At 31.6% G+C, this 25,787-nt stretch overlaps 1 protein-coding gene across 2 annotated transcripts in view; it reads left to right on the top strand.

The window, feature by feature from the left end:
* Flo1 (flotillin-1) overlaps window positions 1-25,787 on the top strand; it is a 63,186-nt gene that overhangs the window by 8,436 nt on the left and 28,963 nt on the right. For both annotated transcript variants that reach the window (XM_035350339.2, XM_035350340.2), the window contains exons 3-9: window positions 3,971-4,061; window positions 12,611-12,754; window positions 17,511-17,630; window positions 19,579-19,674; window positions 19,769-19,888; window positions 19,970-20,184; window positions 25,236-25,281. In XM_035350339.2, the coding sequence (XP_035206230.1) occupies window positions 3,971-4,061; window positions 12,611-12,754; window positions 17,511-17,630; window positions 19,579-19,674; window positions 19,769-19,888; window positions 19,970-20,184; window positions 25,236-25,281 (832 nt within the window). The remainder of the gene's footprint in view (window positions 1-3,970; window positions 4,062-12,610; window positions 12,755-17,510; window positions 17,631-19,578; window positions 19,675-19,768; window positions 19,889-19,969; window positions 20,185-25,235; window positions 25,282-25,787) is intronic.

Below are 25,787 nucleotides of genomic sequence, written 5' to 3'. Positions count from 1 at the left end.
AGTATGCATTTTGCTGCTCCATGCATTTTTGCAGGTCTTGAATTCTGCTGCTCAGTGCCTAAACTCTAAAGATTCTGGCATCCCAAATTTTTGCTGTGTAGTGCTTCTCTAAAATTTTTGCAGTCTCTAAGTTGTACCTGTTCTGGTTCCAGCTATGTGGCAGTGGTGTTGGAATTGCCATAAAATATTTTTCTGTTTGACCTGAACGGTAAGTGAAGTTGCAAAGTTTTCATGTCTACATATCATTTTACTAGGTTTAAACTGGCGATCTGAAATTCAAAATTTCTGAAGTCTGAAATATGATTCCGTATCTTTGACTACATCATCACCTATCCGTATTATATTACTTTACCATGCATTTACCATCTGCAGATTTGACAATTATTGTGAGTGCATGATAGGTAAAATCTTTAATTCATCTTTCTAGTGGCCCGGCAGATTGTTAGTTTCTTAATTTTACCTTTCAGCACAACATAAGCTCTTTAAATTTTCTTGTATTTCTTGCCAAATGTGCAGCTGAAATTAAATAAAGCCATTATGAATTTAGCTCAAAAATATTGTTAAATTCTAATGTGTAGTTCTTGTTGATCATAGCAGATGTTTTTGGTTTATCTGCTATAAAATATTTTTTGGAACTGATGATTTTTTAATGTATTTAAAACTTCCTATCAAATGCCAGCTTTCTGAAGATTAGAATGTGAACAAAAATATAAGTAGTAGGAAAAAATGAAGAACCTTTGTAAAGTAGACTACCTTCCTTTTTGCATGTAAGGGTTAAAAGTAAGCAGAACACAGATGCTATATTCTAGTTGAGTTTATCAAATTTGAATGTTTGGATAAATGAAGCTAGAGGTAAAAATCTGTGTGTTGACTGTAAATAAATTTTATGAATGATATGTGATTTGTATTCCTGCAAACCACTTAGTTCCTTGTCTATATCGTTACCATCTGTTTGTTTTTAGTGTTTCACTTTCACAACAAATTTTCATTTAATGATATGCAATTTTGTTGTATGGGAATTGAAACATTTTTTACATTTTGATATGTCAGAAATCTGAGAAATATCTGATAGTTTTTGTTTAGTTACCTGGTGAATTCAAGATACCTGCGAAAAAAATTATGGTATAGTTCTTGTGATATACAGAAGCTGGAATGTATGCTAATGTTTGTGAAAATTGAAACACTATGAAGAAATTATGCAAATTGAACCAAACTTAAAAGAAATTTAAAGTAGCACATTCAAATAATCAGAATTACAAAGTCATTGCACATGCATGGAACGAGTTCTGGCCACTAGTTTCATGTATGTAGAGGACTGTAAACTTGTACTGTAATCTGTTTATCGTTCTTTGTCTACAAGCACTTAATTAGAGGTCAGTATGCCTTATCTACAGCAGAGGGTACCATGCCAACTGAGTTCGAATGAAGCCGCATCATAGGCGAGAGGGTGGACTTTTGTATCAAGCAAACCCAGTTAAATGGTACAACAGTGATGTGTGTTTGGAAGAAATGGACTGAGAAAAACCAAGGCAAAATCCTGGCAGTGGGACATGCAGTAGCACCACAAAATGACGGACACCTCCTTCACACATCTGTGACGAATTGTACAACCTCCTCTTCTGTGTTAGCATAACGTTGGAGCATGTGTGGAGCAGGTGTTGGTTGCTACACGTCTAGCCTCCACGGTTCGTTGCTGTCTGCTGTACAGTCAAAAGTCGTTAATCCGGACTCGTCGGGACTTCGGCGATTCCGGATTATCGATTTTTCCGGATTATAGATCATCAGTTTAAATCTCGTAAGATGGCATGCAGAAATTCTAAAATTAAAAATATGAAACCGTAATTTATGAAATAAAGAACAATTATGATCTAAAGGGTATCAAAATTTGCTAAAAGAAAAAGCTTAATATTTATTTGTTTACTTTATTAAACATTTCTTTCAATGTAAGTTGTTTAAGTTTTGCTTCGTTTCATGTGATAATACTTTCTCTTTAATTCTATTAAACAGACACAATTTCTTGTTCAGTTACAAAGTTCCGCTGTTCAAGTCCTATAACTGCTGTGTCGAGAACACCCACTAATTTGTCAATCGAAATTTTTTCGTTTTCACTAACCTCTGTCACTTTCTTCGCTATCGGAAGCGAATTATAATGATGAGGAACTTGTTTTAAATCATATCAAAGACAAGGAACTTGTTTTAAATCATATCAAAGACGGAGCACATCGAGATGAAATACTAATTTGGTAAGGAATTATAAGCCAAATAAAATAAAAACATCTGCCCTGAAGATAAGGATAGTGCTGACAGATCAACTTCCAATTCATTACGGCTGCGGCGTTCCCCCCGCCGAGCAGCGTGAAATTGATAAACAGATTTCGGATTTCAAAACATACTTTCGCTTTAGATCCTTTACATATTAACAAATATATATTGGAAATTCTATTTGATATAATCGAAAGTTTAAGCTTACTTTTATAAAATTGCTCTTACAGTCTGCAAAAAATAATAAGCCGGATCCAATTCGAAAATTAAGGAACAACGCAATCATCAACATTAACTGAAATAGATAATTAGATAATTTTAGCTTATACGTCCATTATACATAAAACGCGCACGCGAAAACGTATTCTGCACTTGTGCACACTCATATGCGCAGTCCTAAAAGGTCTTACGCGCACGCGTAAACGCCTATGCGCATGTGTCAACGCGGCGCATGCGCAGAAAGTTTTTAGTTTTGAGGTCCGGATTATAGATCATTCCGAATTATGGGTGTCCGAATTAACGACTTTTGACTGTAGCATGAACTGCATGCAAGGGTTCCTGTGTCGCTGAGACCCAGATGCGTTTGTCTTCATCGGCATGGCAACAGCAGCGCCATATTGCACAAATGACTTGCTTCGTTGGGTGGGAAGCCATTGGGTATAATTGTCGATCCCATCTAGTTAGATTACGGGCAATTTTTGCTTTCAATAAAATCCCATGCCATTTCAGCATGTCGGTTTTTACCTCTGTACTTACTTTGTTCAGTGAATTATTGAATTTTCAAATGTTAGCATACTTTTGGGTCACTAAGTGTATTATATATTTACCTTGCTACCTGACACTTCAGCTCAGTGTTTTTATTCTTATTCTTATATATTGGTGAATTTTACATTTTTTTGCTTTAAAAGTAGTCGGATTATGTTGCTCATATGTTCCGGTTAAGGCTTGTATGCATTTAGTTAGTTGATCTGCATGCAATAATTATAGAATTATCAGCAATTTAAAAGTTTTAAGTGGTGTTAGGCCTAATGAGTATGCCATTTGTTGTCATTCGAAACTCTTGGTGGAGTAGTGAATTAAGTCAGTTGGTGCACTAACTTCAGTGTCTTTTTGTCCAATGGTACTTGTTAACTTTTACTTTTGTGCACCGAAAATTTGGTCTTCCTCCTTGTTGGCCGAATGGCTTGTTTTCCTGTAGAAACTCTAATTTTAATTGCACACACACACACACACACACACACACACAAAAAAAAAAAAAAAAAAAAAAAAAAAATTAAAACTTTTTTTAATTGTATTTGGTGTTTAGGTTCTGTGTTTTATAATATTTAATGAAGATGTTTTGAGTTTTTAATGTATTTTTTCCTTCCTTTGAAAGGAGAACTGACTTGATTGAGTGAAATCCAAGCACATAGGTTTAAATGAAGTGCAGCAAAAGATGTGTATAATTTAGTAGGCCATTCAAGAAAGTCGTGTCGACAATTATCGTGTGGTGTCCATATTAGATATGAAATTTAAAAAATATTCAATTATTAAAAAATTAAAAAATATTTAAATTAAAGAAATTATTTATGTAAATGTGAATTTTATATTTTGGTTATTAATGAAATTATTTGATTTACCTATAATTCGTTGTAGGCCTATGGTAAGAGGTTTAATTTTAGAATGATTATTTTTCCAACATTTGCATAACTGCATAAATATTTTTCAGAATTACACTAAATACAATGACATTGACAATAGAGAGTCCCAAAGTCTACACTCAACAAGGTGTGCCCATTTCTGTAACTGGCATTGCTCAGGTAAGCATTTTTTCATGAAAAATAAAATTATACATTATTTTGGACTCGTTATATTGAACCATTATATTGGCTCTGTCTCACATTTTTCTCTTAACACTTATTTCAGAAAATAAGTCTTTATGTTCAGCCTTAATATATTTAAAAAACATTTGAAGTCACTGAGACCTGAAGAAAAATTAAAGTCTCATCTCATTGGGCAAGAAACTGGTAATTTTGTTATAAAGTTATTTATGAAAAGTGTAAAACTTGACCAGCAGAGAAAGTAGCCATAGATCATAAAGTGTAAATTATGCTATTTGGCAAGCACGTTTGGTACATAAGGCAACCTTAGTCTTGTGTTCCACTTGGCCACATATCACACTTTTCAGATAATGTAGTTAAATTAATTTTATATTTTAATTTTCATATTGAAAAGAATATATTATTGAAAGGTATTGTATTAAGACATTTTTAAAAAACAGCTTTAATGAATTAAGGTAATAAGTTGAAATGTCCTGCGTGTGAGCTTTTTACTTCCTGCTACAAAGTAAAGGAAGTGTCGTAATTGCAAAAAATTTTGTGTCTCCTATTTCAATTTTGATTGCTCTTGAATCCATTTCCACAATGTTTTTGCATGACATCTGTACTTTCAAATTGAATAAAGGACTCTCTTTCACAAAGCAGGTTGTAAAATTGTTTTAAAATGAATTCGGAAGAGTTTTTTTTTGTGGTGTTTATACGTACTTATATATGTGTATGTATATAGCATAACTCTAACAAGTAGCCTCGGAATGTTGAAATTTTGTATACATTACTACTATAACATGCAGTTGTGCACCTCCTTTTCTGGCTGCACCAGAAGTATATAGATGTATATATGTACTCAGTCTGTTACTCGTCTCAATGAGCTGAGTTTTTTTATTCTTATGCATTTTTTGCTTGAATTATGTTGTTCTTATGTTCCAGTTAAGATTTTTATTCCTTTTGTTAATCTGCATGTGATAGTTGTAGAATTATCAACAGTTAGGTACTCTTCTGTTATCGGGACTGGATTCAGAAATGTATGTATGCAGATATGTATATGAGTATGTAAATACAAAGGTACATACATATATACACGCATACAATGAACATATACATCCATCTGTATATTTCTGAATTTGGTTACAATAACAGAAGAGTACCAAAAGTTAAGTACTGCTAAGCCTAATGAAGCCGCCATTTGTTTACATTTAAAACTCTTTACTAGCAAATGAATTAAGTCTGTTTCTGCACCAACTCCAGTGTTTTTTTGCCTAGTGGGATTACAAGTAAACTCAGTTTTGTGTACCAAAAAAATCTGTCTTATTGCCTGTTGGCCAAATTGCTTGTTTTTGTATAGAAACTCTTAATTTTAATTGTAAAAAAGAAAGATAAAAAAATTCTTTAGAAAATTCTTTTGTTTTGAAGTGTATTTGGTTGTAAAAAAGAAAGATAAAAAAATTCTTTAGAAAATTCTTTTGTTTTGAAGTGTATTTGGTGTTTTATGTTTCTCTATATTTTACAATTTTTAGTGAAGATGTTTTTAGTTTTTATGTATTTCTGTCTTGCTGCAAATTGAGAACTGAATTAATTGAATGAGAAATGTATCTGTAATGAAATTTGAGGAAATATCTTTAGATGAAATGCAAAAAAAGTGTATAATTTTTTGTACAGGGAAGTCGTATGGTGTCCACATCAGATTTTTTCATTGATGTTATAAGACACATTGAAATGTTTAACACATGGGTTTATTATGTATACATATACACTCTTTTGCAAAAAAAAAAAAAAAAAAAAAAATTGCACCATAATGAAATTTGGTATGCAAAAACATCTTGTTTGAACATGCAAATGATCGAAGTTTCAAGGCAAATGAACAGGAATTGAGAGCATACCCAAAGTATAAAACCAGTAACAGAGGCGGAAAATTAATCTTTTTTTGTTGCTGCCATTGTAATTCTGTCAAGAAGCAACTAAAGATGCCATTATGACGATATCGAAGACCTTACAGACAACTAAACGACTTCGAATGTGGTCGCATTGTAGGGTTGCATGAAGTTGGTGGTCATACCAAGCAATAGGCTGCCAGCTGCAGTGTACAGACACTGCTGTGCAAAGATGTTGGCAGCAATGGTTGCTACAAGGAAATTGCCGATGAAATGAAGGCTCTGGAAGGCCAAGGATCACAAATGCGAGGCAAGATAGGATGATGCCAACGGTGTTATTGTCGACTATTCAATGCACTACAGTCATGTCTACAACGGGAGGTATAGTGTCCACCATCTCGCACTGCTTGTCTGAGGCAGGCTTATGCTCACAGAGGCCTTTAAGACATCTGCCTTTGCCTTCACAATATCAGCGAAGTTATCTGGAGTGGTGTCGCAGCTGATCATCATGGCTGCCATCAAACTGGCATGGTATAGTCTTCAGCGATGAATTCCGCTTCAGTCTTGAAGCAGATGACCACCGTGTTAGTGTCTGGAGAGGATGGGGCTAGCTGTTCCAATCGGCCTTAACCCCTGATGTGATGGTGTGGATTGCTATTTCTTATGACAGCAGGTCATCTTTAGTCATCTTCCGTACGTCTTTTAACAGCTCAATATTATGTTGATACCATCCTGGGGCCATTTTCCAACAAGGTAATGCCAGGCCACATACCGCTCACATATCTCTGGACCATCTTTCATGCAGTTGATACTCACAGGTCACCAATCGAGCATGTCTGGGACATGGTGGGCCTCCAGATTCAGGCACCACAAAATATTGCAGATCTGGATCGACAGCTGATGAATGTGTCGCAGGATGGCAGTAGAAACTTCTACCACTCCTTGCTGCGACAAATTCAAGCATGCTTTGCCGCCAGGGGCAGTTTGACCAACTACTAATTTGAACACTCAGTGGATGATTGTGAGCTGTGAACAGGTACTATGACCTTGATTTTTTAATCATTTTATTATCTGTATATGAGCTATACACATATTCAGTTTCATCAAAAACAACCACTTCCTTCAGGGTGCTTTGATTTTTTTGCAAAAGACTGTATATGTGTGCCCTTGAAAATTGTCAAACTATGAAGGAATCATCAAATTAGAAAGTAGGTTATACTATTTATTATTGATATTACAAATAAAGTTCTGGATCAGTGTATCCACAGAGAGTATCAGGTATGGCTGTATGGTTAATTATATTGTATGATGAATATTGTGGCTAAAAAAATTAGGTTAACTAAAATATCAATTCTTCAAACTAATGATTAATGCTTAACAATACCAATCAGATTCACTTTATCCCCCCCCCAGTTAGTTAGTTCATTATCATCCACAATTACATATCACAAGCATTATTGTGTCTGTATCCTTGCTACTTCAGATCTAGCTGGAAACTTTTTTTTTTTTTTTTTTCTAGATATTTTCTATTGCAAGCAGTCATTTTCTTGACTTCCCACTGTCAGTGTCTCCATGTGTTTGTTCATAGTTCATCTTGGTGGTTAATATATCTTGGCTAATGATGTAAGCTTAGGTACATGATGCTTATTTGAAATGAGAAAATGAGGTTTTTAAATTACTATCAATATAAAATTTTGGATGTTCCTTGAAAACATACTGTAACACGGTATTTCTCGACTGCCTGTCCGCATGAAATATTTGTCAATTATTTTTGTCTTCATGATTTATGTGAAAAAATTGTGCCAATGCGTCAAATTATTAAACTTACCGGTCCGCGAGAACATACCGATCTTTTGAGTAAATCCAATTGAGAAACACCGCTGTAATGTAGCCATTATCTCAAACATAGTTTTATTTCCGACTCATTTCATGCATTACTCGCATAAAATTAATTTTGTATAGTTGCTGGTAATAAAAGCTGATATATGATATGCCATATTATTAAAGGGGCTTTGGATGCATTCTTCGGATTTTGCCTCCCAGGCTGCTTCACTTGGCATTCACAGCTCATGGTGCTGATTGTAGAGCAGAGTGTCAGCCTAGTCTTTGAGTATCCACAGTCAATGATTGACACTTCTGGTTAATAGGTAGGCTATGGAGAAACATCTGCTTTATTATTAAGACTTGAATGTTTTAGGCAGTATATGGTCAATTGTTGTCCTTGGAATATAGTGTCAAGTGTGCTCATAAGAATGATTTTCAGCATCAATAACTTCCCTGACATAGCATTTCTTATTGAGAATATCCATAATTAATACAATACTTAGTCCAAGATCCAGAATCATCAGACCTTGGACGAATCTGGTTTTCGGAAACTTCCTTATTTTATATTATTAGTTTAAAGAAGGTTGCCACAGTATCTGAAAAAATTGAATAAATCAGGGAATTCAAAAATTGGCCAAAAACGTAAAAGAATTTAAATATTTTGGTCAAAATCTGGAAAAGTCGGGGGGGGGAGGAATTTTGTACAGCGATTCCCCCCAAAAAAGTTTTGTGCCAATGGTGAATGCGATCACTTTCTTGGCAGATATGTTTTGCGTGAGCCTCATTCAAGCAGCTGGCGTAGAGCCAATTTTCGCAGCTCCAATCAGTCTTTTAGAAAGCAAGTTTCCAGTAACCTCAAGACTCAAGAGACTTGCATATGTGCAGTGCATGTTGAATGAAAGAAAATACCTTCCCATTCTATAAAATAAAATCTGTTTAATCCTAGTAATGGTATACACTGGATTTGGCGTCATTATGATGAGCAAACGGGTCATTTTGGTGTTGGTGACAGTTTTCAAAATTTTGCCAAGGCCATAGTGTATACTAGGATTTAATTAATTGCAAAATCATTTAACCTTTTTTTTTTCCTTTTTAATGAATGCCTTATTTGTCATTTTGCAGTAACACCAAAAAGTAGTAATCATCCATTTAAGCTAACCATTTAATGTAACTATATTCACCAAAAATTGTTGATTATTGCAATTCAATTTTTAAGTAATTAACTTTATTTTAATGTTATTAATAACATATTAATAACATAATTGCTTCTTTCCTCTAAATTTATCATTAGTTAGTTAATAATACTTTCAAATTTCAGGCAGTTTTCTCTGGCATAATACTGAAACTAATTCTAGCAGTGTGATGACATGGTATCACGAAATTTAATGCACATAATTTTTTGCTTATGTATGCTGCTGAATAAATATAAAATATCATTAAATGGATTTCTTTCGTTTAGCTGCAAAATGTCTGCAAAAAAAGACATTTTTAAAATTCAGATTGGGCAGGTTCTAATCTCAATCTTCAGTGGAGAAAACAACTCCTATTATAGTTATAATATTAATGCTTTGGGGATTATATATATAATCATATGTAGTTAGCAAGTTTTTGTTTCAAGTGGTACCATAAGTAATTTACCTCTCAGCACTGCCAACATGCACTGTGCAAGTAGACTGGAATTTTCTTAAAAACACACCTGGAAAAGTCAGGCAATTTTATTCGCCTGTTTGAGTGGCAAACCTGTTTAAATCTAGTGAAATGATGTGTAGATACTATAAAATTAAGAATGTGAAATAGTTGTTTGAAATAATGGAGCATTTATGGACTTAATGAATGAAAATTTACCGAAAGGAAAAAGAAAGCTCAGTATATATTTGTTTTATTAATCACCAATATATATTTGTTTTATAACCAATATATATTATTTATTGTATTTTATTTATTAAGTATCACCTGGATCCCTTTCAGATACCCAATCATGCCAAACTGGGAATGCCCGAACTGACTTCATACAGGAAAAATCAGTATTTCTGTGCCACGAAGTCTAGAATTAATTATTCTTTATCATATACTTAATGTAATGTTGCTAAGGTGTTTAAAAACAATGTTGGGAATTTTGTTAATTTAGATGGACTAATATCAGTTATTTTTGGTTATAACCAAAAGATCTTAATTCTATTTATAATTTCTCTTTCAATCTGACAATTCACCTATTATTTCTTATTTAATGTTTAGAACAGAACCATGAATTCTTTAAATAGAAGCAAAAATCTTTTGCTTTTTTAATCCCAATAAATTAGCACATTCACAGCTTATAAAATTACAGTAAGAGGCTGAGTCAAGTATAACAACTAGAGGATGTATATGTTGAAATAAGTCTTGAAAATGAAAGTTTTCAAAGTAAGCAAGGGATTTTGATTTAACATTCAAATGCTTAATGGAATGGGAATAAGTAATCAGATGATATAAAATCTCTCATTCATATCCTTGAAATTATGAGCCATTTGTGTATGGAGTGCTCTTTTTGTGCATAACATAAGATGATTTTGAAAGGTTATTTGAACTAAACTATGAGACTTTTTGACTGATGAGATGAATCGTGGATGAATTTCCTGAGGCTGCAAACTTGTTTACACGCTTAAATGGCTTTTTTTGCAATAAGCTTCCTAATTAATCCTAACATCTGATTTCATTTTTCAATAAACCGTAAAATTTCCTCAATTTTTGCAACTTTATTGGACATGAGGCATTTAAATTGTTTTCTAGACCCTCGATCAAGTTTCTAAATAACATTCATTAACAATATATCCAGAAGTTTATCAAAATATAGTAATTTGAATATCTGTATATTCTTTTTTACATGATTTAGCATTTCTCAAAGTTCTTTGGGCGACTCTTGAGAAAGTTTGGGATAGTTTATGTTATGAACATGTGTATCTGCCATTATTCTTCTGTTTTTGTAATGATCTTCTAATGCTTTAAATAATGACTCCTACATGTTATCCAAGGTTTGAAGTAATTTTGATTGCCTTGAAGTGCATTATTTAAATAAAAACATTTTTGAGGATTTTTAAATATTAGATTATTAAATGTAGTTCTGAAGTTACTCCACTCCTTATACAAACAGGAAAATTCTGGTAGAGAAGACATATTGGAAGCTTTTAAATTTGCAGCCAAGAATCATTAGTGTTCAGTTCATTTTTTGAACTTCGGTTTGAATACTGAGTAAATGAGATTTAAGACTTACCTCGTTTGTCTCATGACATATTTTTAATTCATTTAAACAATTTACGTTTTATTCTGCAGTTTTATAACTGACACATTCTTCAGCAGTATCCGAGACAGCTAATGTGAATCTTTGTAACTTTTGTAAATTTTTCTGTACGAGTAACCTTTTTTTAAGCAGCTTTCTGCGTGTTCAAAATAGTGAGAGCCATTCTTTTGTGCCTCGAGTGAAGACCAAATCTTAGAAATTGAAAGGAACACAGTGCTGCTACAAGCAAAATAACTAAGAACTTATTTATTTTACAAGAATTCAATCTACAAAGCAGACAATAATTGAAATTTCTGTAATAATTATAAAACTCAAATGATTGTTGCATTTTTAGAATTTAGACCGTAATTGCAAATTTTGAGAAGAAAATGTTTTACTTTTTATTTTAAAAATAAACAGTATAATGATCTCTAAAAGCATGTAATTAAAAATTTAAGAGAAATCTCTTTATTTTTCAATCAAATTGTTGATTTCAATAGAGTCTGTAAAGAGTATTATCAAAATTAATAAAAATACATGGCATTGGTATCAGTACATTTGTCAGCTTATATCTTTGTTAACATTGAAACATTCAGTAATGTTTTTCGAAACTAAAACTAGTATAGGTACCAAAAAAGTGATAGTCTGTGTTAAGAGATAATAATATGACTCTCTCTTTGTTAACAGATTTTTTTTTTTTGTCTGGTTTATTATGAGATATTTGACATTTATCTTACAATAGCAAGATATCTTGTCTCTTGACAGTTACAAGCTGTTTTACATAAGATTTCTCTTTCATTTGTGCTTTATCTTCATAATATTATTCTACACTTATATCATTCAGATCTAAATAAAGAATGTTAGCTAATGTTGATAAATATATAATATGCTATAACTGGGTATGTTTATTGCTAGACAAATTAAAATCATGATATTTCATTAAATGCGACTTCTTTTTATAAACTCTCTGAAGGATTGCAGCTTAATTTTTATATTTGTACTGTTTCTTATATAAAGTACAGTAGATAACTAAACTGGAAGAAAAGAGCATTTTGAGAATAAATAATTGTGATGTTTATTTGCTCGCAGATAATACCAGTTGTAATTGAGTTGATAATATTTACATAACTTGATAACTGTATGAATAAACAAAATATTTTTAACATGTAAGTTTGTGGAATGGGAAACTTAAAGGATTAAAAATTCTAATGTGAAATAAAAGTTTAAATATGGAACTACGTCCTGAACTTTAGAATGGATAAAATATAATATGGATAATGAGCATAAAATGTCTTTATTGTGGTCTTGCTCAGTTGCAGTACTCATGTACTATTTATTAGCTAGGCCAAAAGGTTATACTGATGATTTGGGATTGTGTAAGGTTTATGTTTTCTGAAGCAAGATTACTGCTTTGCTGTGCATCCTGTTAAGTAAATGTAGAGATCCTTCAGATTGTTCAATATGTTTGAAATGCTTTATTTTTAAGGATGATGGTTATTAATTTATTTAATGAAAATTTGCTTTGAATGTAATGCTAGATATTTGTCACAAGATATTAATGCTTATTTTTTATTAATTCATATTAGGTTAAAATACAGGGACAAAATGCTGAAATGTTACGAGCTGCATGTGAGCAGTTTCTTGGGAAGAAAGAATCAGAAGTCATGCATATTGCGAGAGAAACTTTGGAAGGGCATCAGCGAGCAATTATGGGCACTATGTCTGTTGAGGTAAAATAACTTCTCTTTCTTATGCTTTTTAAAATTCTTGAATATAAGAAAAGGATTACTTTTTGGTTTGATTGGTGATCAACAATTAATCTTCAAATGATGTAGCAAATCCAAACTATAACAAAGTAAAACCTTACCATATTCCATTCTCTTATAATAATTTATATACGATCTTTTTTCATTTCACCCAAGTCATGTGTTCATCATTGCACGTTAAAAATCAAACCTCAAATTAAGCGTGAAATTTTTCCTTTTCCACCATTGATTGATCATATTTACCTCATGGTACAAAGTAAAGGAAATATTGTAATTGCAAAAAATTTCAGATATTTTTCAACATGTTTCCGTTAAATTTTTGAACGAAGAAAATGCCTATTTTGGCCATTCTCGGATCCATTTGAACAATGTTTTTGCATGACATCTGTACATAAAGAAAGAATAAAGAACTCTTTTTTTTTTTTTTTTTTTTTTTTTTTTTAAGAGAATTTTTTCATGACATCTATATGCATGGACTGTTATAACTCAAAAATGAGTAGTTTTAAAATGTTGAAATTTTTATATAGGATTATAACATCTAGTTGGTCATCTCCTTTTTTGATTCCAGTTGGCTGCACGAAACATATATATAAATCCACTTTGTTTTCCAGGTCAATGAGCTCTGTTTTCTATTCTTATATATTGGTAATTGTGCAATTTTTGCTTTAAAGAAAATTGAAATGTTGTTCTTATATTCCATTTAAGGTTTTTATGCCTTTAGTTAATCTGCATGCAGTAGTTTTAGAATTATAAATAAATTTCAAGTTTTAAGTGATGAGGCTAATGAGGCTGTCATTTGTTTACATTTGAAACTCTTATTAGAATAATTCAATTGATATCCCAGCTTCAGTGTCTTTTTGCCCAGTTTGACCAAAAGTTAACTTTCAATTTTGTGCATCAAAAATGTTTTCATCTTGCTAGTTGGTTGAATTGCTTGTTTTTCATAGAAATTCTAATTTTAATTGAAAAAAAATACTTTTTAACTGTGTTTGGTATTTAAGGTTTTTCTTTATTTAATAATTTTTAATAAAGATTGAGTTTATCTATTTTTGCCTTGTCATGAAGTGAGAACAGAAGTGATTGAATTAGAAAGTATATCGCTAATGAAAATTGAGGAAAGAGTTTAGTGTAGCAAAAAATGTGTGTAATTTAATCAGCCATACAAGAAATTCGAGTGGTGTCCACATCGGATCTTTTCATTATGACAATTTTCAATTTACAATTAAGTAGAAATTATGCTGTTATATTCTTCCAAAGGAGGGGCATTTTACTCTCCATTGGATTTGCAAAAACAGGCATAAAAGGGTTTCATAACATCGTGGAAAAAAGTCAGTCTAGTTCATATAGCAGCAATTAAAGGCTGAGATAATGTACAACTGCTATTACCGATTTTTGGCTGCTTGAAAAATTGCTACATTTCAAGTAGCAATTTATATTTTTGGAAATAAATTTTTGTAAATTTCTGTTAAGATTCCATTATTAAAAAAAGGTCCCTTTTTGTGTGTGTGTGTGTGTATTGTATTTGGTATGTTTTTCCCATGACACTTAGGTCACTGCCTTATAGATGTATCTAGATATAGTTATGAGAAATAAGATATTTATGAAAATATATGGCATTCTGAAGGGAAGAGATTTAGCTAAATGTGGGGATAACATGACATTAAAATTTTGAACAGAATGAATTATTATTGTAGGCCAGGGGGTGATTTAACTGTTTTCATTGGTTATTTGAAGCTTATGTTGCTCATTGTTATTGCTAAAAATGCAGTATGGAAAAACCTTGCCATTGTGAAAGTATGTTATAAAACCTTGCTAAACTGAAATTTGGCTAGTGAAAAGGAAAATAAATAAATAACATTGAATCAATAAGTTTTGAAAGCCAGTTTTCTCAATTTTCTTACACCAGTTTTCTAATTGTTTTTTCAAAGTCAAATATATACAAGGTCATCAAAAAAAGAATGCCACAATTTCACAACCTTATTACATAATGAAATTTTAAACTTGGGGAAATATTTCGTGTGCTGAAGTTGTGTATAGAAAATGAGTTTTATCTCCGTTCACTAGTTCTGCTCCCTATCCAATTCAGAAATTCAACTCGTAGATTTTATAGGATGACCCAATCCCATGGCTTCCACAAAATCCATATCTTACAGCTTAGGATTTCTTCACTACAAACATTGTTTACTGTGAAAATATTACTAATAGCAGACACCTAAAATACTGAATCTTTGGTTTTGACTTCTTTTATAGGTTATGAATAATTTTTATCCCAAGCTTTGGTCATGTAACTACGAAATGTTAACCAGCCATTGTGTTAAAGTTGAACTGAAAACTATTTTGGTTGTAACATGTTCACCTTATAATTCTTTACAATTTGTGATATTCTGTATCAGCGATCCAGTAAAAATGTAGTTTTGATACTGCTGAAGGTAGTTTAACCTTATCAGGGCAGTACATAAAAGAATTTAAATCGTGGTAAAATTTTGCATTAATTGAAACACAAACATTTAGAACACCAAACTGAGACTTAAATAAAGTCTAAAGGGAATTCGGAGTTTTGAGGGCTGGTAGGTATTTTATACCACTGTCACTGTGAGACTATTTTTTTCCATATAGCTGCCAACCATTAACTTTTGGTTTTTAATCTATTTTGAATACTTTTGATGTGTATCTGTAGAAATGGGTGCTTGAATGTAGTTATTTAATTTTGGAGTCAAGAAGTTCTACAATTTCTGTAGAAAATTAAAATTTTAGAAATGAAATTTACATTTCAAAGTGCCTAAAATTTGCATTTTTAGCACTTGGATTATACCACCCAGATGAATATACTTAACATATTTAAAAAAAAAAAAAAAGAACTTGTGGAAGGGATTTAAATTCAGTATTATTTTATCAAAAAAATTTAACAAATATAACACTGCATGCATAAAATGTATCATGTAACTGAACTAGGCTTAGTTTTAGGTAATATCTAAAAAGAACATGCTTCTTGCTATGATATCAAGAACTCCTTTCATATACTAGATAAGGGCACCTTTTTATTATAAATATGGGTTGTAATATATTATTTCATTCAGGAAGAAAAGCCATTAAATAATTTTATATCCATTGTGTTTCCGAGTCTGACTCATGTCAGATGTACTCTCCTTAATTTTTTGGTGAATATTCTTTATCAGAAGTATCAGGTACTGCAAGATTGGATCCATCAGAGGAAGTTTTTCATTAACAGTGATTTTTTCACAGAAAATCTTCTTTTGGTATTTTCTTACGAAACTGAAATATTTCCTTTTTTTTTTCCTTTCAAAGGTAAATGTTTGCATCTGAAACTCTCCTTAGCAATATTTCTCCCTCTTTTCACCAAATGTGAAGAAGTATTTCGATAACTGCTTGTATCCTTAGCCAGAAGAAAAATTTCTTTCCTATTCCATAGACTCTCATCTGAAAATTAACAATCTCCTAAAAGCATGCGTTCAAGTCAACAGTAGTTCCATTCCGAAATCAGGGCAAAAGGTACTTGAAGTGCATTTTTTGTAAGTGATCGTCTTGCAACCCACCTGTGAAGAAAGCTTGATCAAATTAGCCATCAATCACCTTTTCATTTTCACTGCATTCTGAGGTGTCCCTTGGAGCTAAAGTCCCTTATGAGTGTGTGACATTTTGACATCAGATGACAGTTTTGAAATTGATGAGTTTGTCTAGGTGATAAGGGTGATGTGGTTAAAATTTTAGCTAAACGGAGACAAATGAAAAACTTGACTGGATTAAGCAAAGGATAAGAAGAAACTGAAATAATTTTACAAAGCATTATTGCCCCATGAACGTAATATTTAATCATAAACAACTTGTGAAATAATCATAAGCAACTGTATCATGTTGCCTTGTAAAATTTTATATTATAAATACTTTCACCCTACAGAGCAGAGAAAAAGCTTGATACTGCCATTTGTTGGCAAGGTATCCTCAGTATTGGTGTTGGTATGATTCGTATACCAGTTTTAAAATTGTATTAATAATACACTTTAATTATCAGTTTTGCTCAAAATGTAGTAAATATAAAGTTCAGTATGTGTACATTATATATTTGCAGATTGTAAGTTCTCCCCCAATGAATCTTCAAATATAAGACCTTTAAATGAGGTACATTAATTTCATAACTTAAATATTGAGTAATCATAGGATCATTTAGAGTCAAAAGAATATAAACTCAAGGTCACAGCTTTTGGTGGGAACACAAAAAATTAGCACTTTTATGAGGTTTACAAAATTGATAAACTCCCTCAAAAGGTTAAGGTAAAAATGTTGATGTTTAAAAGGACCTGATACTGTATTTAAGTCTTAAGATTGCTTTCTTGAAGCCTCTTTTAATTAAAATCTTTAAGTAAAACCCAATTTACTATGGTTCATACCTTTCTTTAGACTGAAAGATCTCGACATGCTATTTTATATTTAAAAGATGTAATAGAAGGGACAGTTTAAAAAAATTGCTAATAATTGTGAAAGTGAAGCATGAAAATGCAAATATTTGTACTTTTTTTAAAACTGAGCTATTGGAATTGGAGCTCAATTAAAGTATCCCTGCCCTGGAAAAAAATTACATAATATAATCAAAGAAAACTATTTTAAAACAAAATTAATAAAAGTAACATTTTTTTTTTTAAATGGGGTATACTAATTTAATTTCATGTGCTCTTCATCTCTAACAAGTATTAATATTTTTTAGGAGATATATAAAGATAGAAAGAAGTTTTCAAAGCAAGTATTTGAAGTGGCTTCATCTGATTTAGTAAATATGGGTATAACTGTGGTTTCATATACTATCAAAGATATTAGTGATGAAGAGGTTAGTATGATATAAATTTTCCTTAATTAGTTTTGTATAAATTACTTTTATTAGTAATCTAATATTTTTAGGAGAGATTGATGTTTTGTATGTGTTGAACATTTGAAAGCTACTAAAATGTTATTTTAAAGTGAAAATTTGATACTAAAAAGCGGTTTTGAGTCTCGAAGGATTCAGAGGAACGAAGCATGTATTCAGGACTCATTAATCAACTTGGTGTAAGGCTTCAAAATACTTTTCCCTTGACAGGTTCTGTTTGAAGTTTTAAAAAAAGAGAAGACAACAAAATGTTATATTTTTTTGTATGATGTTTTATAAAATTTTTTTTGAAGTTTCTCTTTGATCATTTTTATTTTAAGATAACATATTTGAAGATTTACAAATACTGTTTTATTTTTGTTAATTTTACAAGTACTCATTTTTAATTCCTTACCTGGAGAAGAAATGGATAAACCTTCATATAGAAGGAATAAAAATTTTCAATTTAATTCTGACATTTACTTTTTAATTTTTAAAATTAAAAAAAAAATTCATTTTGGACTATATACATATTTCTATATACTATTTGTATATATATATATATCAAAGATGGAATTAAATATATTAATAAATTGCAATAGATTTCTTTATATTTGCACAATAGCTGCAAAGTAATAAAATAATTTGTTTACAAATGGATTATTGAGTATATTATCTCCTGAGGCAAGATTAGTAGAATTGTAGTAGAATGAAGTAACTTGAAGCATTAAAAATTGAATTTAGGAAAAAGATTTTTAAAGAACCTCAATGTGCATCATGAAAAAATTGAATGGAAACTATTGGAAATGAAAAAGTTGAAATGGAAACTCTTGATAATAAAAAATTAATGAATAAATCAAATAATTGTCATTCATTGGAAATTGGTTGACTTAAAAAATCAACATTTAGTAATTATTGCAGATTTCGTTAAACCCAGTTTGCAATACTTTCTTTTAGGATAAGTCGTTTTTGTTATTCTTTTACATAAAGCACATTTATTTTAGTATATTGCTACGATTTCATTTTTTCCCACTTCTGTATGGAGCCTTCATTAACATCAGATATCCTTGCTGCAGCACAATTTCCATTTTCTTTTGCAAACTGAATGACTGCATTTGAAACCAGGGCTATTACTACTAGAACAGCTATATTTACTGCATCTCAAAACCCTAGAATAACATTCTTGTGAACATCTGCAATGAATACAACTCATCCAGAATAATTTACTCTCTCAAGCATTTCTCCACCACACATATTGTTCTCCTTATCACTTGTCAGTTCAGTATACCATTGTTAGAAAGCCTAGGAAAAATCTCAGAATGTATGATTTCAGAAGATAAGAACATCACGCATGTATGTTTCAGGTTTCTTCATAAAGGAAAGGGTGGGTGTAATATGGCGAATATATTTAAAATTAAAAAGAAAAAAAAAAGTAGGCTGAAATTATAGGTGCTCTTTATATAAATCCCATTGGAATTTGAACCACATCTGTTAATGAAAGAACTTTTGTTGTGCTATGAAACATGACTGGAGATGGTTGCTTAATTTTGAATACTGCTTTTGAGATTGTTTTAAATGAAGTGTGGTAGTGATATGTTGTTTTTATTTCTGTGTTACGTTTTGAGTTTCCTTTATTTTAATATTTGTTTTAGTAATAATAATGACAAGAAAATGTAATGAAATGAGAGCTATTACTAAAAATCAGAGCAACTTTCTAACAGGAAATTTTCAGCATCTGTAGTATTGATTACATTTGAAATCTACTATTGTACTTAAATAATTATATAGAGCTAGAGAGTTTAGTTTTTAGACTTTATTTTAAAAAATTTGTATACTTGTCTTTTTCCTCACAAAAAAGCAAATTTATTTGTGAGCAGTTTCAATTTTGCATCACCTTTCATATTATCTTAACTAAATGAAATACTTCCAGGGTTATCTAAAAGCTTTGGGCATGGCAAGAACTGCTGAAGTTAAGCGAGACGCTCGAATAGGGGAAGCTGAAGCTCGGCGAGACTCCCAAATTAAGGTTTGGTAACTTTGACTTAAATTTAGTTGTTCTGTATTAACACTGTATAATATTTGTCTTATTTATTATAACATTGCTGTATTATGCATTTTAGGAAGCTATTGCAGAAGAAGAAAAAATGGCTGCCAGGTATCTCAATGATACAGAAATAGCTAAAGCCCAAAGAGACTTTGAGTTAAAAAAGGCCGCATATGATATGGAAGTCAATACAAAAGTAATATAAAATTTGTGTATTTATTGAAACTGAAACATTTCTGTTAGTCAGGATTATATGTGTATTTTTTTTTTCTCCCAGAAAGCAGAATCGGACCTTGCATACAGCCTGCAAGCAGCTAAAACCCGACAGCGTATAAAAGAAGAGCAAATGCAAGTGCAGGTGATTGAAAGAACACAAGATATTCAAGTTCAGGAACAAGAAATATTGCGTAAAGAGAGAGAACTTGAAGCAACTGTGAGACGACCAGCTGAAGCTGAGAAATATAAATTAGAAAAGCTGGCTGAAGCAAATAGGTTCTCTTTACCCCTGCTTCCTTTCTTTCTTTTTTGAGACAGTGATTTATATTTTTGATTACTGAAATTTGTTTTTTATTATGCTTTTAAAGAGGTAATATTTTTTTAAGTTTGAACTTTAAACAGCTCATTTGTTAATATACATGCACAAATGCATTTTATCTTTTATCCTGAGAATTTTTGGTATGCAGTATGATTATAATATTTTATTTGAAAAAATCTTAATTGCTGTAGTAATCTACTTATAAATTTTGCATGTATAAAAGGTTTTATATTTATATTTGTAAACATTATTTTATACACAGAATTGCTAATATTTAATTTTGTTACTTACATATCTAAAGAAAGGTGGCTTCACCCCTAAAAATAAGTAATCTTGTTAAGAACTGAAAATATCAAATATTTCTCAAGTTTCTAAAACTTAGATTTAATAGTTCCCTTGTATGTAGTTCTGTAATTTTCTGAATTATTTTTTCTTTAAGCTATTAACTTTTAAACTATTCAAACAAATTACCATATACTTTGCATATTACCCCCTCCCCCCCAACTTTTTTGTGTTAGTTTTTTTAAATTAAAAAGTTTCCATATTTTTACAATGCCTAAATGTGGAGAACAAGCTTTTCTGAATCTTGAAATGGATTCGTCCTCTAGTGATTGATTTTGTTTTGCCTCCCCTCCTGAAAAATGCAAATTACCAGTGAGGGTTATAGTGAACCTTTTCCTTTTTAGCTGTTTAACTGTATACCACCCTATGGAGGAATCCTAGCCCTTCAGGAAATCACCCTGTTGATGAGACCAGGATCACAATCTTGGAGCTCTAGTGATTTTTCCTTCTTTCTATTTCATCGCTTAATTTGTTGCTTTTCCTTTTTTTTTTTTTTTTCTTTCCCTTGTGATTTCTCTTTTTGGAGGTTGGGCCTCAAAGTGAGATGCTGTTACATTCCTTTGTTTTTAGTTTCTCATAGGGAGAAAATCATCTATTCATTATGACCTTTAAGTCTGGAAATTGTAGTCTAGATAGTTAAGGGTTAAAGTACAGTCCCTAATATACTGTTTTGGTATCTGCTTCAAATTGAAATGGGAAGCACCTAGCTCGCTGTCCCTGCCAAGATAGTCAATTGGTCCTTCATCCTTAAAGGCAATGGCTTGGAAATAAGTTAACTGGGAGGCTTCAGATTCCATATACAGCTGGTTAGCCCTGGCATAGGGAATATGCATCTCCTCATTGGAATTTGTGATGAGTGGGGTCACTGGGTCTGCATTTCTTTATTCTTTAATTTTGGCAAGTATTAATTTACCTTGTATTATCACCGAAAATGTGATATTTAAGTAAAAAGATAACAAGTGTAAATATTAATGCAAATAACCTGTCTCCTTGTTTTCTTTTCATAAGCAGTAAAACAGGTAAACTTAAAACAATCTCTCACTTTTCTTCATGCCAAAGTGTGCAAGTGAGCCAAAAACGTCAAACAACTCTATTCAGGCGACTTGTTAATTGATACCAATTCTTCTAGGGAACCCTTCGAATGATAATGAAACTTTGACATGTTGATGTGTCTCAGCACAAAATTCTTTTATTGTCAAATAAGTAAATACGTATACAACAACATATTCTTATCTCATCACAAAATACTCTGTGTGATATTACATTGTACATTCTGTACAAAATTAGATTATTGTCATCTGAATTTATTTCTCTTGAAAGATATTAACATATATATACATACACACACTATTAGTGTATGATTTACCATGTTGAGTAATGTAAGTGTTCAAATTGTGCATTGCTTCGTTGTAGACAGTGTTCATATCATTCATGCCGATTCTCAAACATATCCTGGAACAAAGGTTACTGCGGACTTCTGCAAAAGGAAATGATTTGGTCACATAATGCAAGCACAGTTCTTGGTGGATCTTCACAAATGAACACACTCACCTTTAACACTTCCCGCAAGTAGGCATTAGGTGATGCAAGGTCAGGGAAATGATACAGTGTGAGAAGTCAGTCACAACCATGTGAAATAATTCGTCCTGGAAGGTTTTCCAGCAGCGTGGGTAGAGATTCTCGAGCGGTATGGCTGATCGCCCGGTCCTGTTGATACCAATGTGTATTCATCTGAATGTTCCTTGCAGGACAGAACCTTCTCAAATCCCAGAAAAATGGCTCGATCACTAAAGCCCTGTAGCATTCTTGGGTGATGGTAAGAGCATTGTCTTCTTCATCTTCAACAAAATAGTGGCCTAATAAACTGTGTACTGAGATGGCACACCATAACGTTACACGTGCACTATGTAATGGTTTCTGAACGAGAACATATAGCCACTCAAAACCAAGGAAGCAAGTTGACTGACGATTGATGTAGCCGTTCAAGTGAATGTGCCTTTCATCGGAAGAAATCTGGGTCCTTGTACACGATGGCCAAAAATGTTCGCATGTCAGTCTCTGTCAAGCGTTGCCCAATTTATATCTGGTACATACCTGCCAACTTTTACGAATTTTTCGTAATTTTTACGAAAATGCGTTTGTATTTACGATTGTAATCCATTTTTTACGATTTTTTTCCTTTTTCAATTGTTTTTAGTGATTTTTGTCAAAATTTTAGAATTTTTCGCCAACTGCGTTGTGTTTTACCGCCAACTACTGATTACTTCGAATCCAGTAACCTGCGGTTTCTCCAAACTCGCTGCTTAACCAGCCAATCCAATGCGCTGAACTTGTTTCTCCCACTCTTTACTTTGTGGGCGCCAGATTATTTTTTTCGCGTTCGCTTCAGCAGCAAGGGAATTACTCAGCGAGCGTGGATTGTTGCATTCTGTTTTTTTTTTTTTTTTTTTTTTTTTTTTTTTTGCACGTGGTACGAATTTTCTTAATACGTCGTTGTTACGAAATTAGTTAAAAAAAAACCGTATTCTCAACATTTTCGGCCTGCCTACAAAGTCGAATTTCCAACAATTAAAGAATCCTTCAAAGGAAATAACTATGCATTTTGCAACGTGTGTGTGTGTGACTTCATAATAAGTCACGGTGGTTAGAATTGGAAATCAAACCAGGGAACTTGTAATTTCTTTGAAAGATCATAAGAACAAAGAATTTTTTCAACGTGTTAGAAAGTACTTTTACTCAGCTTGTGATTACATTGTAAGGAAGTTTCCTTTGCAAAATGAAGTTCTTTTAAACGCTGAAGTGGCAAATTTGAAACAAATTGAAAATTCATCTTTTGGAAAGATTCGTTTTTTTATTGATAAATTTCCATTTTTGTTAACAATTAAAGAAAATGAATGCCATAATGATGCTTTAGATGAACTACAGAACCTATTTTCTGCTGCACAGTTTGAAAACTTTGTCAGTTCTGGAGAAGATAGACTTGGTGTCCTCGTTGGTACCTTAAAAAGAATAAAAAGAGCTGATGGAATACCAAAATATGATAGACTAGCAAGAGTTTTATGTGCTATTCTCGTAATTCCACACAGTAATGCTGAGTGCGAGAGAGTCTTCAGTGTTGTGAAGAAAAACAAAACTATGTTTCGTTCTTCAATTTCACCAAAAACTCTGGAAAACATTTTAATTCTTAAATGTTATGAGGAAACTAATTTTTATGACAGGAAATTTTCCAAAGAATTTTTGGCTAAAGCCAAAAAATGCACTCTAAATTCATTGCAATAATTTTTTTGTGTAACATTAAGTTTGTGTTTTATGTTTCCTAATAAATTTTTTAGTTACTACTTAATAGAGATTTACTAATGTAAGTACAATTTTCTTTTTTCTATTTGTATAAGTTGTTATTTTTTTAATATCAAAGCATGATATTAATTCTTCATGTTCTTCTGAATTTTGGAGAAATCTTCTGAATTTTTATCTTTAGAGGTTGGCAGGTATGCTGGTATGAAAATCAATCTATGCCCTTAAACAATCGGCGAACAGATGCACCAATGGCATTCAATTTCAAGGCCATTCATTGTAAACTTCGCCAGGGCGAATGCAGCATCTGCTGGAGAACATGTGCATGATTCTCATTTGTCAAAACTGTCACTGGTTATCAGACTTCCCCTTCTGTTGACACAGTACATACCAAAATGGCAAAATTTTGCTACAGTAGATAACATAACTGTATTATTTGGTGCTGTCCTTTTAAACTCCTCTGGGAATTGATCTGTCACTTTTTTCAAACTTGGCCCACCTTCACGACTGCTTCTGTATAAGCAGAAATAATGCTGACTTATGAATACTTTTACCTCCATTGAGAAACCCATTTCTAACAACAACTGATCTCCTAATAGATTACTAAATCTCCAGTTTTAAATTTTTAGCCTTTGCTGGTAAAATGTTTCCAAGCAATAAATAAAATTGATTGAATTAATGAAACTTTAATTGTGCAAATTTTATTCCTCTATCACATAGTGATTTTCAGTTAAATATTATTAAATTTTACTTAAGAGTATCTTAGTCTACTGCAGACATTTGTAGATTTTTTTATGATGATGTTTGGATTTCATGTAGTACATTATTTGGTGTATCAAGGTTTTATTTTTATTATATTTAAAAGTACTTTGTTAAGTACTGCATTTCTTCCCTTCTCAGGGTTTCCTCAATATAAACATATGAGAAAATGACAAAATTATATAAAAAAAAAAAAAAAAAAAAAAAAAAAAAAAAGTAAAATATTTAATAAAATATTAATGTATTCTAAGTCAGAATCATGTAGTTCATTAACCTGAATTATGCTTTATGAAGTGAATTTAAATCTTATTTAGAGTTGTTTTGAAATAGCCTCATCATGTAGTTTAAAAAACTTCCTAGATGTCTGGGTTTTCCCTATTTTAAGATTGGCAGCTATGATAATATAAAAATTCTAATGTTTATTATATATTCATTTCATTAATTATAGTGTATTTTTTAAATAGCATATATGTACTTTAAGGTATGCATATTTAAATTTGGTCTCAGTCATTTGTTAAATTTGGTAGTTTTTCACTTTGAATGTGGTATGTAATGTAACTGTAGTTATTTGGATTATTTATTTTTGAAATTCTCATTATGCGTGTTTTTTCAGAAATCGTGTGATCATGGAGGCTGAAGCTGAAGCAGAAGCTATAAGGGTAAAATTTATCATTTAATAACCTGTATATTCAAGATTGTTACTCTTAGTGGCCCATAATGTACAAAAATTTGTAACTGTCTAGTTTCACAAAGTATGTGTAATGGTGCTTTAGGTAAGAAATGCTTTGAATAATTAACATCCCATATAAGGAATGTATGTATTTAAAAATGTCAAGCTTTACAAACAACGCTTGAGTATTATAATTTACTTATTGAAGATGGTGTTAATTTTTTTTTTTTTTTTTTTTTTTTTTTTTTAAATGTGCAAGTGCAGAAAATCTGACTGTGCATAAATATAGACAAAGAGCAGAGAAGTAGTCAAGTAAACATATTTCTTGATGCTATATTAACCTTGAAGCATGAGTTGGTTTTGAATTGAAATATGGAAAAGCTCAAGGAAAAGTTTTTTTCTGATGAGAAGTAAAATTCTACAGCAATTAAGAACCTTCTGAAGCAAGTGTGAAGAGGTCCTGGCTGCTATCAAGCATTGGTTTCTCTGTCAAGT

The sequence above is a fragment of the Stegodyphus dumicola genome, chromosome 9 (assembly GCF_044657685.1).
Source record: "Stegodyphus dumicola isolate Sdum_Otavi_A_Nest chromosome 9, ASM4465768v1".
Classification (NCBI taxonomy): Eukaryota; Metazoa; Arthropoda; class Arachnida; order Araneae; family Eresidae; genus Stegodyphus; species Stegodyphus dumicola.
Note: the sequence above shows the minus strand (reverse complement) of the source record. Positions and strands in the feature narration are given on the sequence as shown.